The 20,415-nt window shown below is 46.1% G+C and overlaps 1 protein-coding gene across 16 annotated transcripts in view; it reads left to right on the forward strand.

Moving 5' to 3' along the window:
- Positions 1-14,139, forward strand: part of ZMYM4 (zinc finger MYM-type containing 4) — a 58,211-nt gene extending 44,072 nt beyond the window's left edge. For all 16 annotated transcript variants that reach the window (XM_083453251.1, XM_083453264.1, XM_083453254.1 and 13 more), the window contains 10 exons: positions 2,587-2,755; positions 3,542-3,595; positions 4,318-4,497; positions 4,693-4,787; positions 5,372-5,543; positions 6,602-6,753; positions 7,921-8,032; positions 9,118-9,366; positions 10,089-10,215; positions 11,849-14,139. In XM_083453251.1, coding sequence (XP_083309377.1) covers positions 2,587-2,755; positions 3,542-3,595; positions 4,318-4,497; positions 4,693-4,787; positions 5,372-5,543; positions 6,602-6,753; positions 7,921-8,032; positions 9,118-9,366; positions 10,089-10,215; positions 11,849-12,056 — 1,518 coding nt within the window. In that variant the 3' untranslated portion in view covers positions 12,057-14,139. The remainder of the gene's footprint in view (positions 1-2,586; positions 2,756-3,541; positions 3,596-4,317; positions 4,498-4,692; positions 4,788-5,371; positions 5,544-6,601; positions 6,754-7,920; positions 8,033-9,117; positions 9,367-10,088; positions 10,216-11,848) is intronic.
- Positions 14,140-20,415: the final 6,276 nt, after the last annotated feature.

Raw genomic sequence — 20,415 nt, forward strand, 5'->3', positions numbered from 1 at the left:
CAGTCACCAGTCTGGCCGCTGCATTCTGGATTAGTTGTAGTTTCCGGGTCACCTTCAAAGGTAGCCCCACGTAGAGCGCATTGCAGTAGTCCAAGCGGGAGATAACCAGAGCATGCACCACTCTGGCAAGGCAGTCCGCGGGCAGATAGGGTCTCAGCCTACGTACCAGATGGAGCTGGTACACAGCTGCCCTGGACACGGATTTAACCTGTGCCTCCATGGACAGCTGTGAGTCCAAAATGACTCCCAGGCTGCGCACCTGGTCCTTCAGGGGCACAGTTACCCCATTCAGGACCAGGGAATCCTCCACACCTGTCCGCCTCCTGTCCCCCAGAAACAGTACTTCTGTCTTGTCAGGATTCAATCTCAATCTGTTTGCCGCCATCCATCCTCCAACCGCCTCCAGACACTCACACAGGACCGTCACCGCCTTCACTGGTTCTGATTTGAAAGAGAGGTAGAGCTGGGTATCATCCGCATACTGATGAACACCCAGCCCAAACCTCCTGATGATCTCTCCCAGCGGCTGCATATAGATGTTAAAAAGCATGGGGGAGAGGACAGAACCCTGAGGCACCCCACAAGTGAGAGCCCAGGGGTCTGAACACTCATCCCCCACCACAACTTTCTGAACACGGCCCAGGAGGAAGGAGCGGAACCACTGTATGACAGTACCCCCAGCTCCCAGCCCCTCAAGACGGTCCAGAAGGATGTTATGGTCGATGGTATCAAACGCCGCTGAGAGATCCAGCAGAACTAGGAAACAGCTCTCACCTTTGTCCCTAGCCCGCCGGAGATCATCAACCAGTGCGACCAAGGCAGTTTCAGTCCCGTGATGAGGCCTGAATCCCGACTGGAAGGGATCCAAATGGTCCGCTTCTTCCAGGCGTGCCTGGAGTTGTTCAGCCACCACTCGCTCAATCACCTTGCCCAAGAATGGAAGATTTGAGACTGGGCGATAGTTGGCCATCGTGGCCGCATCTAAAGATGGTTTTTTAAGAAGCGGTTTAATAACCGCCTCTTTCAGCGGGTCTGGGAAGACTCCCTCACGGAGGGAAGCATTCACCACCCCACGAAGCCCATCGCCCAGCCCTTCCCAGCTAGCTTTTATAAGCCAGGATGGGCAAGGATCAAGGAGACAGGTGGTTGGTTTCACTCGTCCAAGCAGCCTGTCCACATCCTCGGAGGTAACAGATTGGAATTGATCCCATGCAATTTGACTAGACAGGACTCTAGCACTCTCCTGCCCCGGCCCTGCTCCCACGGTGGCATTGACCTCTTCCCGAATCTGAGCGACTTTATCTGCAAAAAACTTTGCAGAATCATTGCAGGAGATCATGTGGCCCGTACTGGGCCCCGATGTAGCAGGTGGTTCCGCTAGATTGCGGACCACCTGAAAAAGTCTCCTGCTGCTGTTTTCTGCAGATGCAATAGAGGCGGTGAAGAAAGTCTTCTTCGCCGTCGCTACTGCCACTTGGTAGGCTCGACATTGAGCTCTAACCTGTGTCCGGTCAGCTTCAGAATGGGTCCTCCGCCACCGGCGCTCTAGCCGTCTCAACGATTGTTTCATTGCCCTCAGATCCGTGGGAAACCACGGGGCTGTCCGGGCTCCATGCAATCGGAGAGGGCGCTTCGGAGCCAAACAGTCAATAGCCCTGGTTAACTCCACATTCCAGCGGGCCACCAGGGAATCAGCTGAAAGGCCATCAACATGGGATAAAGCATCCCCTACCACTCTCTGGAAACCATTTGGATCCATTAAGTGGCGGGGGCGGACCATCCGAATCGGTCCCACCTCCCTGCAGAGGGGAAGGGTCGCGGAGAAGTCAAGTTGCACCAGGAAGTGATCTGACCATGGCACTTCTTTTGTTTCGCTTTTACTTAGTGTCAGATCACCAACATCCATTGAGGTAAACACCAGGTCCAAGGCATGTCCGCGGCTATGGGTTGGGCCAAACTTATTCAGGGACAGCCCCATGGAGGCCATGCTTTCCACGAAGTCCCGAGCGGCCCCTTGTAAGGTCGTGTCGGCATGGATATTAAAATCCCCTAGGACAACCAAACTAGGTGTCTCCAGGAGGACATCCGCCACGACCTGAAGCAGCTCGGGCAGGGAATCCTTGGTGCAGCGGGGAGGTCGGTACACCAGAAGGAATCCTGTACTGCCCCTATTGCCCAACTTCCAGAACATGCACTCAGAAAACTGGGTCTTCCCAATAGGACGCCTGGTGCAAGCTAATGACTTCCTAAAAATCACTGCAACCCCCCCTCCCCGCCCACAAGGCCTGGGTTGCTGTGCGTAAGAGAAACCTGGTGGACAAGCAGCGGCAAGAACAGGCCCATCTGCTTCATCCAACCAGGTCTCTGTTACACATGGGCAATTACAGCTTTGAAAGCTGGTAGGATGCAAGGGGAGTTGTGTGTATTTGTTACTGATATGCATCACCCAGAGAATATTTCTCTAGCTTGCCCTCCTCCCCATGGAGCCTTCTTCTTTGTGTGTGTTCTACCCACAAAATGTTGTTGTGTGTTCCCTGCTATAGGATCTTTTCATCTGCACAAATCAAACCTCTCCCCCACCCCCAGGTCCCAGTTCCTATGTTGGTTCCATCTGCCCCGGAGAATACTGGCAAGGCAATAGAAACCATTCCAGACATCAAGGAGAAGAGCTCCGCCAACGCATTTGAGGCAGATCTCCTCCAGATGGCAGAAATGATCGCAGAGGATGAGAAGGATAAAGAACACTCTAGAGGAGGTGCAAGGCTTTTTTTTTTTTTTTTTTAAGGGAAACCTGAGGAGCTGGTGAATGGGGGTGGAAGAAAGAGAGGAGGGGAGAGTGACTGCAGTGGAGGGGTTGGGGAGGGAACCTTCCTGGGGAAGTTGTATTTATACACCCAGATTTTTATTTTATAGGCTTATTCTGGACTGTTCTGTATAAATCTCCCAAAGAGGAGGCCACATTGAAATGGAGTAATCTACCCCCTTCCAGTTTTGCAAATTGAAGCAATTCTGCCACTAAACAGTTTTCAACAACTCATATATTCTAGGGGAATCTGGAGTCGGGGCTGTTGAGGTGGGGGAAGGAGAAGGACAAAAATAGCTTTATGGGAGGGGTGGGTAGGAGCTGCTCTCCCTCATGAAGTTTTACATGCCCACCACTAGCCCATTTAAGTAAAAAGCCTGGAAATAGTGTATGAAAGCTGCTTTATAAATGCTTTAAATAAAGGAAATTAGGCAAGATTAGGCATCCTGACTGACACTTAGCCCTGAACAGGCTTGAGTTCAGTGTTAGAACACCTGCTTTGCATGCAGAAAGTCCAGGTTCAGTTCACACCACCTCCAGCTATAAAGGTCAGGAGGACCTTTCTCTGCCTGAGATCCTGGGAAGCTATTGCTATTCAAAGTTGGCAGTCGTGGGATAGGTGTACTAGTGGTCTGTCTTAGTCCATGGTAGTTGCCTATGGAGTCAATGTTTCTGGTGGTTGGTGCTTTTGGTCTGGCAGTGTTGGTATACCTGTATTTTTTCCTTCACTTGTTTCAGGCTCTCAAACATCTGAGCATGAGCTGTTCCTCGACCCTAAGATATTTGAAAAAGGTTGGTGCTTACTTGCTCCACTTAGCAAATACACTCACATCTACTGTATAATTTTGGAAAGTAGCTTGTTCACTATGTGAACAGGTATCGTAACCAAATTTTGCATGATGGATCCTGAGATTGAGGAGCAGCCTTCTGTCTATGTTTGGATATAATTGGATACTATTTTGAATCAAAATGGCAGACTGAACCTATTGAAAACACACTGATTTGAAGCATTGGTTTCAAAACTGCACTGATTATATATGCATGCCCAGTATGAGACCCACCTCCACTCATACCTTACTTGGGGAGTGAGCATGTAAAAGCGCACCAGCTTTTATAATGTTTCTCTGCATAGTTAGCAGACATGACCCACAGGACAGAACCAGATCTAATCTGGGTAAATATTTGGTTGAACATTTGGGAGACACTTTGAAAGCAGAGCACAACGAAAAGAAATACCACGGGGCAAAGGTGGCTTCTCCCTTGCTTGAGGTCTTCAAGCAGAGACTGGACAGCCACCTGTTTGAGATCCTCTAGGTGTCAGTTTTCCATTGAGCCATGGGGGTGGACTATGCTTCCCTTTTGACTCTTGTAAAATTCTGTGGCTCTTGCTTGCCAAAGACAGCCGGGCTCGTGACTCCTCACATCCTTGAATGTCCTAATAGGCTGTGCTCTGTCTCTGCCTGCTGGGCTTCTCTTCCTGAGCACCACCTGTCTCTCTCCCCTCTCAATTACAGACCAAGGCAGCACATACAGTGGCGACTTAGAGTCCGAAGCAGTGTCGACCCCTCACAGCTGGGAGGAGGAGCTGAACCACTATGCCTTACGCTCAAATACGGTGCCTGAGCCTGAGCCCGAGCCGAGGCAATTCTCCAAAGGAGAGCTGGAGCAGGACCTGGAGGCTGATTTCCCTTCAGGTTTGTCAGCCACAGAAGAGAAGGCTCTTGGGTGTGGAATGTGCTATGGGCCTTTTGCCCCCATGCTGCTGGTAACTTTTTAACCCTCGCCCTCTGTTCTGGGAGCAGCCTGCTATCCCGGGAGGCACCAGTTGGCAGCACAGCTCTTGCTGCTGCAACTTTCCCACTAAATCTCTGCTTTTGTTTAAAAACTAGACTCCTTTGACCCGATCAGCAAAGGGCTGGGTCTTCACTCACGTGCGCGAGCAAGGCGGAGACACAGAGACGGTTTTCCACAGCCAAAAAGGAGGGTAAGGAGTGCCATTGCTTTTCTTGCTGCTTATTTGTTACAAGCCTATGACATTTTTGGTGAGGTATTCAGGGTGAAGGGCCTTCCTCCATTTCCCCAGACTTCTTGACTCTCTCCTACCCCACCCCAAAGTTTCCCTTCCTCATTTGCCCCTTCTCAAAGAAAAGCCCCTAGTTGAGGTCAGGAGTGTGGAGATCGTATATGTCTCTTTAGTTTCTCATCCACAAAACTGTGTCTCAATTGAGAGCAGGAATAGGAAACAGGTAATGCAACTTCTGATGCATTTGCTCCCCCATCCCCAGTCATGTGGTTCTTGGTCACCTTCTCCCTTCCAGGGGAGGATTTAAGGACAGTGGCAGGCCGGGATCTTCATTCCCCAAACATAATCAAGTTCCTTAGGCACTGATTTCATCAGCATATGTTGAGGAGGAGAAACGATGCTCCTGATTTGGCCACTGCTTGCCAATCCTGAATATAGATGGCTTACCGGAGGTGTGTTTGGTCCAGAAACCATTTACCTCCCTCTGTAACTAAGCCAAGCAATGCCTTTGTTGGGCCCTTGCACACACTTTGGTTTTCCTTCAGGGGAGGAAGAAGTCCATAGTAGCTGTGGAGCCCCGGATGCTTGTGCAGAGCTCATACCCAGGCTGTTCCGTTTCCGGGATGAGTCTCAAGTATATGTATGGGGTGAATGCCTGGAAGAACTGGGTCCAGTGGAAAAACACACAGGAAGAGCAAGGAGACCTCAAATTTGGAGGTAATGCTTTTTAAAATAAGAATTACTACTTTTCTTTATGCTTCATTGAACCATGGAGGTTGAAGAGCTGAACTGGGTCTTTCAGCAGAGTAATCCTGGAAGGATGGGATGGGTGGATCAGATCTCATTGTATGTATTGCATGGTCCTGGAAGTGTGCCAGACATGGCTTTTAACACACTGCTCCTTAAATGCACTACTTGGAAACAAGCCCTATTGATTTAAATGGAATCTGCTCAGTTGCAATGAATTAATTGGGTATTGGAGATGTGGGATTCCAGGATACAGGTTCATAGGCTCAACAAGAATGCCTATGCAGAATACTCTGGGTCTTTGTTTGGGTGAGATTGTTATGTTCCCAAACCTGAGACCTAAGTTTAATTCACACAAGCTACCAACAGGCCACCTCCAAATTTTCTCCTGTTCCAGGTTCCTCTGAAACCCACCATTTGAAGTGAAATAGATTTCCTCAGACTCTCTCTCTGATGTCAGTACATGTCATCAGCAGTGATCATGCATATGATTTTATTTGCATTGTATTCATTCCCCCCCTTTATTGCACAGCTAGTGCATAGCTGCTGTAGCTAATTAAAAGCTGTACTACTGCACATCCCACAATAAGGGTCAGATAGCTACACCCCTCAAATATCTGGGTTTTTAAAAAAAATTCATTTACAGAGAGTGGGTGGCAGGTTTCCCATCAAGATTCCCATTCTAAAAAACAAGTTTGAAAGTGTGCAGGCAGTTATTGGTTAAAATATTTGGCACTTTCAGGATTCGAAGCATTTCATATAGATTATCATGACAACAGTCCTCTAAGATAGGCCCCATATTGCAGAAGGGGGAGGTATTTGAATCAACAGCTCTTTTATTGGTTCATTTAATTATTGGAAAAGTAGTCCTCCTTCCCTTTTAGACTGCCAACTTACTGTTCAGGAGCTTGGGAAACAAGAAAGGGAATTCCTTAATTGCTTATGAGTGGAGCTGATGGAGTTGAGTGTTCAAATATTTCTGCTTGTGAAAGAGACTGATGTTCTTTTGGTGCTTTTCTTCCTTGTAGTTCGACCTGTGAAGCTCAAAGAGGACATCCTTTCTTGTTCTTTTTCGGAGCTGAGCTTTGGCTTATGCCAGTTTATCCAGGAGGTACGACGACCAAATGGTGAGAAGTATGACCCTGACAGCATCTTATACCTGTGCCTTGGAATTCAGCAGGTAATTGTCCTTTTGGTGTTATCTTTCTTTCCTTATTTGCTCTTTTAAAGAGTGACCAGCAAAAAGAATTGTTTATTGAGCCTAGGCAGATTTGCTCATGCTACACCAGTCCTTTGTCAACCTCACTCATTGCCAGTCTGTTACCAGGTTTAATTCAAGTTGTTGTCTTTAACTTTCTTAAAGACCTAAATTTCTGAGACCAAAATATCTTAGGTTCTGCCTCTTCTCTTCCTGAGAACTTCAACCTACATTTGAGGATCTTCACTCTCATCTGATAGATGTGTGGTGGGTGGGCTTCTTCGATGTCACCGAGTTTGTGGAATGGTCTCAGAAGAGAGGCGCACATGGTCCCTTCACTGCCTGTTTCTGGGCATGCTTTCAAAACATTTTTATTTCAGTAGGCATTTTCTTCTTTTCTTTAGTTCTGGCTCAGTACATTTCTAAATTGATTGCTTCTTTGAAATCATTCCCATTGTTTTACAGCTTGATTGTTGCTGTGATTTAAGCCCTTGTGAGCTGCCCTGAGTATATATGGTTATAGGTGGTTGGGATATAAATTATAGGAAGAAATGATAGTACGACTCTTGAGTAAGACAATTCACATTTATTATCGTAGCATTGTTCTCCTGAGGTTGTGGTGCCAATAGTTCTTTCTGAGAGTTGCAGGCGTGCTGTGGATTTATTTAATTGAACTTGCAGCACACCAGGGAAATAGTGCGCTAATAATTCTACCAAACCCCCTTTGCACCAAAGCCAGTTTGAATGAAAACATCTTACAGCACTTCTGGAAGCTGTCCAACCTCAAGCTTTGACCAGTCTCCCAGGAGAGATAAAGTTGGGGGCCAGTCCCTAAGACTGCCCTTCTGCACACGTATATAGATACCTGATGTGTCAAATTAATGCTGCATGTAAGAAAGCATTGTGGGATGGTCTTCAAGAGTTGTGGCGGAATATAGGGCTGGAGGTGGTATCATAAGTCTGCAAGAACAGTCCCATTTTTCGGCTGTTGCCCAAAGCCAGCCAGTCTGGAGAAGAGAATCACCTCCAAGAATGCAGAACCCCACTCCAAAAAATGTTGGTAGGATGGAACTGAATCAGCAGGCTGTGTCTGCACCTTTCTATGTAAACCCTCCCAAGTTTTCTGTCATCGTTTTTCTTCTCTTGCAGTACCTATTTGAGAATGGTAGAATAGATAACATTTTTACCGAGCCCTACTCCAGGTTTATGATCGAACTTACAAAACTGTTGAAAATCTGGGAGCCTACAACGCTTCCAAATGGTAAGGAGGTTACTTGTTTTGTCTGTAATGTCATGCGGGCATGTATCGGAAGGGAGAACATAGACTCCAGAGAGGGAGATGGTGGCTTCTAATAAATGAGGGGTGGTCTGTCTTTAGCCTTATATTGTATTTTTTCTTTCTTTTTCACTACAGTCCCTCTGATTCACGGTCACAGCCTGTATTTATAAGGCAAGAATGCCAACTTGGCATCTCTTAAAACAATTAAGCCAAAACTGTTTCCATATGAACATGCCTCTTTTTTCCTTTTTCCTTTTTTAAGAGCACCTCTTGAGGGCTGCCTAGGCTGCTCCTGCCTTCAGAGGTGCAGAAATGCTCTTACTTGTGCCCATGCTCTTATTTGTGGCACACCCTCATTTCAGGAACATTCACATGGCACCACCTTTGTTATCTTTTTCTACATTTTGCCCACCAGAGCGTTTGATGGATCATAGATCATTTGCCTGTGTGACTGTTGGCTGCTGGTGCTATTTTAGTTAATTTCTACTGGGTTTTTGGCTTTTCCTGTTTGTTGTGGCCTCTGTGCATGTGTGGCTTCTGAGCCTGCACAGAGCAGAATGTAACAATGGAAACATTATTAAAGAAGCAGAGAGTTGAAAATAGAAGAGGCTGTGTGTTCTTAGAAGCCATAAGGCTTATCTCATACCCCTCTCAGATGAAGAGCAGAGCCAAAGTTCCTACATGCGCTGCTGCTGTTGGGAGCAGGTGGGAAAGCAGGAGCGATGCCCCTTGAGCATACACTGGGGGGCGGGGGCTTCCCTCTAAAATCTTACCTGCTCTGCTCTAGAGCACTCTCCTCCAACCTTGTGTTCTCTCAAGGTTTTGGACTACAACTCCCATCAGGCCTAGACAGTTCATGGGGCAAGTACTCCAAGAACTCTGGTGCTCAGCATGTTGGGGAAGGCTGCACTGGTGCCCGGCTCTCATTGCAGCAACTTCCTTTAGCCCAGCATTTTGGTGCAAGAGTCACAGGAGGTGCTTGGTGGTTCACTAGCCACTGGCCAGTGGTGAAGGACTGACCAGGTTTCTCCTTCCTGTTGTGTGTCCCCTGATCATCTAATCTCCAGGTTACATGTTCTCAAGAATTGAAGAGGAGCACTTATGGGAGTGTAAGCAGCTGGGTGCCTATTCCCCCATCGTCCTCCTGAACACGCTGCTTTTCTTCAACACCAAATACTTCCAGCTCAAGAATGTCAGCGAGCACATGAAGTTGTCCTTTGCCCACGTCATGCGACGCACACGGACCCTGAAGTACAACACCAAGCTGACTTATTTACGCTTCTTTCCTCCTTTCCAAAAGCAGGAGGTAGAATCAGGTGGGTGAGCTGTTGTGGACATTCTTTTCCTGCAGCGCATGGCTTGACTTCCTTGGGTTACCGGGTGTTGCACACAGGCGCGTTAAAATTCTGTACAAGCACAACAATTTACGGAATCCCAGCTGACCGTATTTTTCACTCTATAAGACACACTTTTTTCCGTTCTAAAAAGTAAGGGAAAATGTTTGTGCGTCTTATGGAGCGAATGCAGGCTGCGCGGCTAAGCCCAAAGCCAGAACACGGAGACGGAGCACTGCGCAGCGCTCCGTCTCGCTGTTCTAGCTTGGGGATGGTTGCGCAAAGCCTCTGCTGCCCTGCGGAGGCTTCAAAGGCTGTCCCCGAAGCCAGAACAGTGAGACAGAGCACTGTGCAGCGCTCCATCTCGCTGTTCTAGCTTGGGGATGGCTTCGCAAGGCTGTCCCCGCAAGGCTTCAAAGGCTGTCCCCGAAGCCAGAACAGCAAGAGGCTATCCCAGAAGCCAGATCCCTCTTGCTGTTCTGGCTTCTGGGGTACAGAATTTTTTTCTTCTTGTTTCCTCCCCCCCAAACTAGTTGCGTCTTATCGTCCAGTGTGTCCTGTAGAGCGAAAAATACGGTACCCTGCATGGAAGAGTAACGAAAGCAATTGCTACTCCTAATTAGTTTTCTGTGCCAAAAACTAATGATTTTGTTCTTGTGTCATTGCCCTCTTTCCTCCCTTCTCCCTCCCTGCTCCATCTCTAGATAAATTAGTAGGGAAAAGAAAACGCCACGAGGGCGAAGATGTCCCAACAGCGGTGGAAATGGTCGAGAACACTGACAACCCCTTGAGATGCCCAGTTCGGCTCTATGAATTCTACTTGTCAAAGTGGTGAGCGATGCTGCCTTTCTTTCCTGCCTTCCCTCTCTTTCCTCCTCCAGCAAATCAGTGCTCAGAGGCTCCCCTTGCAGCAAGAGAGTTTGGAGTTGGTTACAAAGAAATGGATCAATTCCCATCATGTACCTCTGCAAATTCAAGCCTTCTCTTGCAGGAACTTAACTGCAAACAAAGCTGAATCAGTAAGCGGGAGGGGAGCAGATGCACCCTAATACTGCACGTTGCCCTGATCCCAGTCAGCTGCACAGGTCAGGGAACCTGTGCCTTCATGTTTCTACAGCCCTTGTCAGCGCTCTGATAGTTTTTAATGGAGGACCTTGGAGGACAATTGAACTCCTGGGCAGTAACCCTAGGCTTGTAGCTTATCTCCCTTTGAACTCCATCACACTATTGGTCATTTCTCCTTTTGATACCTAATGCAGAGAATCTGAGCTGTGAATCAAGAAGCCCTCTATCTCTGCTCACCCACTAATAATAAATAAATAAATAAAAATATAAATATAATAATATATTTATACACCGCCCATCTGGCTGGGTTTCCCCAGCCACTCTGGGCAGCTTCCAACAAAATATTAAAATACAACGGTCAGTTAAACATTAAAAGCTTCCCTAAACAGGGCTGCCTTCAGATGCTTCAAGTAAATGCTTCAGGTAGCCTTTGGCAAGTGATCATCTCATAGGGTCAGCCCTCCCCTCCCTGCATCTGCTGTAAAGGGATCAGATCAGATATCATCTGTGTGCATTCATGCTGAGCTGTACAGGTGGTCATAAGGATGACTTTATTATTTTTTGTTTGTTTGTTTGTTTGTTTGTTTGTTTGTTTGTTTGTTTATACATACATACATACATACATACATACATACATACATACATACTCACTCCGCCCATCTGGCTGGATTTCCTGAATAAATTCAGGGTGTCAATCCCTGCATTCATTTGTATGTGTATTGACTGCACACCCATTCTGTGGTGTGAATTCATGAATGCAAAATAGCTGCATTTCTGTGCACTATGTTGTCTTCTGAACATGAAAGAAGATGACGTAGAAATGTGTCTACCATCCTAGCCTTGGTTGATCATGGGCATTTTGCAGTATCCCTTTCGTCCCTATTTCCTACCACCCCCCCACTTTGATTAGAGTACAGTAGTTTGGGATTCCACCTCATAACCTACTTGCATCAGCCTGGATGTGTGAAGAAATAAAATGCAAAGAACAGCACTGAAAATTGCCAAAGAAGCACACAGCTAAGCATTAACTATACACATGTTCTACATTACATATGAACCGGGCTAATACTGACTTGCTTTGCAAGCCCTTTGAGAGGATTTCTGAGGTAATAATATAGGAAGCATTTGAGACATTTCCCAAAGCATAATATAATGGAAGGCATTGCATGCACTGGCTGTGTAGGGAAAGAGAAATAGATACTTTATACCCTTTAAAATCTGCTAATTTCATTGGCTGCCCTCCCATCCTTGCATCACTTCCTGTTGTCCTTCCCACTCCTAGCTTCTGCGTTCAGTCATACTTTGTTGCTTAGCTTTCTGCCCCGAATTCTTCCTTGAACCTGTGTTTTCTGTGGACTGTCTCAGCTCCGCCTTCTTACATGAGCCTCTGTTCCCACAGTTCTGAAAGCGTGAAGCAGAGAAGTGATGTCTTTTACCTCCAGCCAGAGCGTTCATGTGTCCCCAATAGCCCTATGTGGTATTCCACTATGCCAATAGATCCTGGGACTTTGGACATCATGTTGACGCGTATCCTTATGGTAAGGGAGGTGCACGAAGAACTTGCCAAAGTCAAACCAGAGGACTCTGACCCTGAGCTTTCAGACTAAAGTTGGGCGAAGGGGGGCATTATCTCTTTTTGGGTTTGTTTTTGTTTTTGTTTCTTTCCCTTTCCAATACACCTTGCAAAAGCACCAAACTGTGAACGCATCCATCCTTTGGAAGACTTCCTCCGTCACATCACACAAACCGTCAGGAGGAGCAGCACGAGCTGTGACAGAGTGCAAATAAGAATCAAAGGACAGAAAACAGCCCAAAGCGCAAGAAAACTGAGGGCTCAATGGCTGCCTTTGATCCTGAAAACGCTTTCTTAAGATGAGCTTGATGCTTGTCCCGCCTCTTCCCCTCCTCAAAACAAAGTGGTGCTTGTATCAATTGTAACCCGTTAAGGATTTTTTTTTTCCTTAGAGGGAATCCTGTTGTGTACGTCCTTTCCTTCTAACCATGGAAGCAAAGAAAGCTAGATTAAACCCCTGGGTGCTTTTGCAATGTAGCTGCTGCCCACAGCTGTGTGGGGTTTTCCTAACATTTACTGTAGGATGCGAAGCAGAACGTAGTAAGGTGGAAACCAATGGAAATTCTGTCTGTAAGACAAACACACCAATTTTCCATCATGTTCTCCCCCCACTTTTTAATTTTTTATTTTTTTCAAGAGAGGGAAAAAGAAAACACCTCAAATTGGATGTTCAAAGAGGCGGTTTCAGCCAGAAGCTGGGGCAAAGGACTCCGCTTAGTGGGGTGCTGTGAAATTCCCTCCCTTTTGAAACTGTGGGTCTGTTGCATCCCTCACTGAGCAGCAGAGTAAAGCCGAGCATCCTTTGAGATCACTATGTTGAGACAGGAAATGCCTGTGTGTGTGTGTGTGTGTGTGTGTGTGTGTGTAGGCACTCCCAACTACAACAAACAGGGTTGACACAGGAACACGCACACCCCACACCGGACCATTATACTGGTATCAAATGCCAAGGTACACAGCAACGGTTCTGGAGGAATTGTGCTCCCTGTTCTGTTCCTCCCTTTTCATTTTTTCTCCAACCCATCTCAGTGGCAGCTTCTCCACTTCTTTGTCTCCCTTCTGTGATAAAAAATTTTTTTGTATACCTCCTGGAGGGATGAGGGTTTGTGGGCCTCGCAATTTTATTTTATTTTAATTATCGCACCCTTAAAAAAAGGAGCCCAGCTACAAAATGATACTTGGGTGATCCTTCGGTGAAAAAGGACATGAGGCCCAAATTTAGAAGAGAACTTCTGGTAACCTGACTGTTAGGCTTTTACTACCACCACCACCACCCCGGTCAAAATCCTTCCACGTTCTAAAAAATGCAGGGTGCTTATCCAAAGCTTGGTCAGATACATTTCACCAATCCCCTCCTCATGTGTTAGACTGTATTTTCTAAGTCTTGCAGTTCAGTTGGAAAGCCAACCTATTTTTAAAAAACAGAAAATAGTATGTTTTTATTGGCAGTTTTGTCCAGCCACCACCTTCCTTTTTTAAAAAAGAAATCCTCTAGTTGAAAACCTCTCCAGGGTTGAACGCCTTGTGTGTGTGTGTGTGTGTGTATGTGTGTGTGTGTTTGAGTTATTATTTTTAACAGTATCAAAGGTAACAACAAAATAAGATCAGAAAGTAGTCCTCTTTTGCCGTTGTGTACTTGATAGTCCTGTCCCCTGCCTGTAATGAAGTTCACTAGTGTATTTTTGAAATACGGAAAAATGTGTGAAATAGGTTTTTTTTTAAAAAAGCACCTGCCCCCTCCCCCCAATTTCTGTATAATTCTGATTTTATCTCTCTCTTCCCCATCCCGCAATGTTTTTGTTGCTTCTGAACAGAAACCCCATGTTTCACTGTATAGCCTGAGGTAAAAATTTGGAGAATGGAAGGGAGGAAAAGTTGTTACTGGGTTGTGACCTTTTTCCAGTAAACTTTCCACAGTTTGAAGTACATGAATTTTTCTAGGTGTTTAAAACGCTAATTTCCCCCCAATTCCTCCACCCACCCACCCCTTTTTACCCCTTGTAGCTGTATGAATAAGTAGTTGAATAGCAGATACACTGTTACGGATTACAACATCAAAATATGTTTTTCTGGAACTTAAAAAAAAAATAAAGGTCCCTCACATTTTTTTAAAAAAAGATGAGAGCTTTTTTTGGTTTGTTTGTTTTTAACAAACAGGTACAATCAATTTACTGTATGGCTATAAAAAAAAAGAAATGTTTTTTAAAAGTGGTGTCTTGGTTGCATGTAAATTGTCCTCCTATGAGTCTATAATTGAGAAGCCCACAGTAGGTGGGAAGACCCTCAGACATGCAGCTATATCTGTCTGTCAGACTGTTTTGTGTTCTCCTTAGAAATTTGTGTGGATTTCTTTGTTTTTCTGTTCCTGCAGGGAATAAGCAGCAAGGGAATATATCCAAACCATCTTGTTGAATTTTTTAAATTTTTTTCCCCTTGGTAGAACTTAACACAAAGGTTCCCCTAGAATAAAACAGTATATTTGTATACGATGGATGAGTTTTAAGTTTTCTTTCTGCCTCTGAAGTTCCCCAGAGGAATTTTTGTTTCTTACTCTTAAGGAAAACATAGGGCCCTCCTTGAAGTTCGGCTACTGGAGCTGTGGGGACCCTGGACCTCTTAAGAGCTACAGCCCTGTCTCTGTCCAGGCAGAAACTTCAGGAGGAAGTGACAATGAGATCCGTCTACAGATGGGAGAAAGGCTTTGGTAGCTCTCCGGATTTAATGTTATCTGGCACAGAAAGTGCACTTTTTAAACAGGGATGGGAAAACCTTTTTTTCAGTTAAAAAGGGCCATGTTTGCTAGTAGTAAACTTGGGGGGGGGGGCAGACAAAATGTGGGGTCAGAGACAGATATAGTAGAGCAGCCGTGACACTGCTTTTGCGCAGCAGGCCACATTCCAGCCTTGCAGGAACACTGTTCTTACAATCATTCACAAACCCATATACACAAGAGGCATTATGGCTGTTCATTCTAGCCAGGCAAAAGCACGTGAGAGCATAGAGCAGGGCTCACAAGAGACAGCAAGGTCCCATGTACAGGCCCCATCATTCATAACTGGTGAGCTTTAAGAAGCCAGCAAGTTGGTGTGGGGAGCTGCTGAAGTCCTCTCAGAGAGAGTAGGCAGGAGCCCAAGTCTGACAGCCCCCTTCTCATCCTGTAATTGCAGACTTGAAGGGGACTGAATTTTCTCAAGACACCTACAAAAACAACAGCAGACAAAATTCCTCCAGGCTGCCTTTTTGAAAAACAGTTAAGCTAAAAGCCTGCTTTGTGTTTTGGAGCACAAAGGAGGGCTCTGCTTACTGCACAGCAGGCAATATACTGTTGGGAATGTAAGAGGGCCCCAATTTATACTCCCTTCAACAGTGCGGTTTTTGTTAATACTCTGCAAAACCTCATTGGTGTCTGCCCATTAAGGGTGGGTGAGAATAGTCACTGCGTACTTCACCAATTACGAACTTCCTTAATGCATTGAAAGCAACTCATACACTGGTATAAATGAAGGTTTTATTAAAACCGTTGAATACAGTAACCAAGGTTTTCCAGAAGAGGACACTGACTAAACTTGGCTGTAGGTGGTACCACTCGTGCAGCTCTTATTCTGTGATGCTGAGCACTCAAGGTGGTCCATACAGTAGACATTACTGTGACATCATTAAGGCAACAACTGATCAAGACCATGAGTAAATAGGTGTCTAGTGACATGATTTTGGTTGGCAGTGTTACTACAGGATGGCCTGATTCCTGCTTTGCAATAAAAAAAAGTTCTGAAATTTGTTGGGATTATATGATATCACTGTGCCCTTTTGGCTGGTAACTGATAAAACCGGCTGTTTGTCTGGCAGGCCAACAACATTCATATTAAGCAAATGTTTTTTGCTATTAAAGCTTGCTTGCCCCTGGCATGTATCCCATGTGCTATGGACATCTCAATTTTTAACTGCTGTTCATGAGTTGCTATCATTTCACATCAACTAGCAGAAAAAATAAACCCCAAGTTCAGGTAAGGCATCTAGCACTACTACTCCAATTGTGGCTGCAATGTTACTGGAACCCTGCAGCACCTGGGATGAAAAGAAGTCAAGACAAAAGATTAGAAATTGCAAATCTGAGTGGATGAAGCCCAAGCCCTGCTTCAGTCCCCTAAACGGTGGACATACTGTACTACTTAATTGGAACATGCCAAAAAGGCTGCCACCAGCAAAGGCAGTTGCTGACATCCTTTTCCCAGCCACTGATTCAGCTGCAATGTAACCTGAGCAGTGTTAGAAATTCAGATACAGTGGTACCTCGGGTTACATACGCTTCAGGTTACAGACTCTGCTAACCCAGAAATAGTACCTCGGGTTAAGAACTTTGCTTCAGGATGAGAACAGAAATCGTGCTCCAGCGGCGCGGCAGCAGCGGGAGGCCCCATTAGCTAAAGTGGTGCTTCAAGTTAAGAACAGTTTCAGGTTAAGAACGGACCTCCGGAACAAATTACTTAACCTGAGGTACCACTGTATATAAACTGATCCTAAAATGGCGCCTTAAACCTAGGTTACGGTGCCACAATGGAATGTCTATGTGCCTTTTTTGCAGCTATTAATAAAAATAATTTCATTTCAATACCACTATGTTTTAAAGAAAAAAAATCTCGAAAAGTGGTTTACAACACATTAAAACATCAAATAAAACAATCCAGCATATAACAAATTTCAAGCTTCAAGATCCTTCTCTAAGTGGCATTTTGCTTCTACATATTTATTTACCTAGTTAATTTATATTGCTGCCGCATAGCAGAAGTGCTCAGGAAGCCAGTGTGCCGTAGTGGTTAGAATGTCAAACTAACCTGGGAGATCATGGCTTAAATTCCCACTCAAGTCATGAAGCTTACTGGGTGACTTTGGGCCAGTCACAGCCTCTTAATCTACCTCACAGGGTTGTTGTAGGGATTAGCTGAGGACGTACATAAGCCATGTACTGTACTCCTTGGAGGAAGAAGTGGGATAAAAATGCAAAAAGCTCTTCTGCTTACCTGCTTAAGGCGGCTGAAGGGGCCAGCCAGATTGAGATGTCAGTCGCCAACCTGGCATCCAGAGCTCTCCACATGGTTGCAATTGGACCTGTGCCAGTAGCTAAACACGCCTGGGGAATTTCTAGCACTGAACCCAAGGTTCCAACTGCAACAGGGATACCAGTTGCAGCAACCCATGCCGTTACAAGAACATACAACTGAGGTGCACTATTTTGATAATTTGTAGACCATCCTTCAACGAAAGTTCAGCATGGTGAAAAACGGACAGTAAATATCAATATCATAAAAATAATCAGCAGCAGCTGCCTACCTAATATTTAGACACCTAAAACTTGAAGGTGGTGCTGCCCAGTTGTCAAAATCCCTTGTTCAGCTTTGCGAGTCTTCCATTTTAATGAGCATTCTCTGCAGCAGCAGTCCCCACCCCGCTTAAAATATTGGAGCAAGTGGGTAGCTGCTTCAAGTACATTTGCAAAGGATTTCTTCTTTGTGCTGCCTATGTCCAGGGTGCAAAGGGGAGGTGTGGAGATGCTCACAAGGCCCTTTATGACCCCCCCCCCTTTCTGCTCTGTACCCAGATGTCAGAGGCTAGCAAATGGCTCTGTGATACTCCCAGGTGCTTCTTTGCATCAGTGCATGCAAGGGGCAGGGATTCTTCCAGCTTGTTATTGGGCACCTTGGAAGCTGCTCAAGTGGGCTTGGTCTTTTGGCCAAGCTGCATATATGGCATCAAATGTGGAGCAGGTTTGGGGGAAACAGCCCTGCAGATCAAACGATCCTGTGCCAGGCCAAATTTGGCTTGCAGGCTAAACACTCCCCATGCCTGGTCTAGGAGCAAACTGGTAGGGGCTTGCCAGGATTTTGGACAGGCGTCCTTCCCAACTGAATCCACGAGACTGAAGATTGAATGTGGGACCCACCACTGAGCCCTTCCCCATAGCTTGGAATACCTGCCAGTTTTTGAGTACCTCACACACGAAGGAGGGGGCTGAGTGAGATTCCCCCCAGGACCAACACAGTACACTTGGACAAACTACAGAGTAGATAGGAGGATGCTGTGACCCTCCAGAGGCTGTTGGGACCCAACTCTCAACAGCTCCATCCAGCATGGCAATTAGACAGGAATGCTGGGCATTGAAGTCTAGCACCATCTCCAGGGCTACAGTTTGCTCCCCATCCCTGTGATAAAGCAAGTAATCATAGAGAAGGGTTTGGGGAGGTGGAGAATAGCAAACTCTCCCTAACCCACTCAAGCCACAAAATAAAAATTACAAGGGTGGGCAGCAAAATCCGTAAAAGGAAACATCTGCCACATTTTTAGCTGGAGGAAGGAATTTAAAAAGGAGAACTCACTTTGTTTCTTCACAGTCTTGAGTCTTTCTAATCTTCCAGGTGTGGCAAAATTTAGAAGTCCCCAAGGGGGCGCTGGACACATGCACAAGGCAGCATCAAGTGTACAAGCACCAACCACCCCTTGGAGATGCCAGCATCTATCTCGAGAAAGTAACTCAAAGCAAGCCTAGAAAGGATAAGTTAATTACAAATCAAGAGATAGGACTATTCAGCGGCCTCTCACTTCAGTGACCTGGATAAGGATGCAAGAACCAAAATGGATTGAGTCAGGATGCCTAATCTGTGGCCTTCCCATTACTCCTGAAAAGAACTGGCCCTACTGGCTGGGACTCATGAGAGGAACCATCTCTGCATTTCACACCAGCTGCATGTTCCTGCATTGCAGGGGGTTGGACTAGATTATCCTCAGGGTCCCTTCCAACTCTACAGTTCAATGATTCTATGATTCTGTGACTAGAACCTTGCTCCAAAATACATTTGCTCCCAAGTAAGTCACACTGGTTTCCAATTCATGTTTAGGATTATTCTTTTAAGGTTGCTGTCTCCAGCTGCTACTCAAAATGCAAACCCTTTTTTTACCTGCTTGGAAAACAGACAGAAGCTCATTTCATCCAGATGTTGAAATGTTGAACCCAAACTTGTAGAACTGTTACCATTGCAGCTTTTCTCCAAAGCACGGAAACTACTTGGGCATTTCCAGGTATCACTTAGATCTCAAGGTCTAAAACCACCGGGGAGGGAGAGGAGGTGAGAGCTCATTTGAAGAGCTCAGCTGGTGCTCCAAACAAGCAATGCAGAGAAATGGGAACGTCCAGAACCATCAATGCTGAAACCATCTCCCATTCAGCACTCCATAAGAGTTTCAGCCGGCAGGCAATGCAAACAAGATGTGGCCTGTTGGGGAAATTGCGTCCCTCACCCTGACTAGGGGTAAAAAAAAAGGGGGGGAGGGGGAAAATATCTTTGAAACCATCCTCTTTGCTTCTCTAACAGTAACAAGAACCTTGCAAACTGAGCTCCAAAGAAAGCCAGATCACAAGGCCGTTTGCAGGACTAAAATCAGGATTCCAGCCCCCCCCCCCGCAACATCTCCCGCCTGCAGATGCTCTCTGCTCTGCGCTAGTGCAGGAAAGCTCTATTAGGTAGGGTTGACATATGTCTGCAATTTCCTGGACATAGAGGGATTTGGCCGTTGAAAACAGTGCCCGGGTGGGAAATCGCTAAAATGTCCAGGAAAATCCGGACGTATGGCAACCCATGTCGGAAGTGTAGATTTTTGGCAAGTTCCTAAAAACAGCTCAAAACCGTAATTTGTTTTTTTGAGATTTTGGCAACCCTGTATTAAGAGGTCCCCAGGAGGGGACGGCAGGGCCATGAACAGACAGCAGGCTCTGCCAATTGCAACAGGTGTGGGAGGGGGGCTCTCACCGACTCCCACGCTGCATGCACACAACCCCCCCCCCCCCATTTCAGCCACTTGGGCTTCTGAGGTTTCGATTCCTCCAGAAGGTGTGGAGGAACAAGTGAAACTTCAGTGGCTTCTTCTCCTTAGGTATTTCTTTGTAGGGATCCCGCTGGCTCTCTGCCAGGCTCTTGGGCAAGTGGCAGCTCCCTCCCCTCCTCTAGCAAGCTTCTGATGGGTTTTTAGTTAGTTGGTGGTTGTCTGGGTTTTCTCGTGCTGTTTATTGTTAGGTTTGTGGTTTGTGTGTCTAATGCAATTTATTTACTGTACGTTGCCTTACGCTTGAGAAAGGAGGCATTGCTCTCTCTCCCCTGCCCCCATGATGCTCCTGGCAGTGGAGGAACCATTGTCCTCCAGTGCGCTGCATTATTATACATTGCTCCACAGGAATTAATGTCAGCTGTTCAGAAGAGAAAATAAGGTGTGCAGATGGGGACGCACCGGGGTTGCTTGCTGGTCAGCCCAGTCATTGAGAGATTTCCTCTGCATAGCACCATCCCGGACTCAGATTCTTGACCAAAGTTTGGAGGAGACAAGACTAGTATCTTTTTGTATTTTTA

The sequence above is a fragment of the Podarcis tiliguerta genome, assembly GCF_965153285.1.
Source record: "Podarcis tiliguerta genome assembly, chromosome: 8".
Taxonomy (NCBI): Eukaryota; Metazoa; Chordata; class Lepidosauria; order Squamata; family Lacertidae; genus Podarcis; species Podarcis tiliguerta.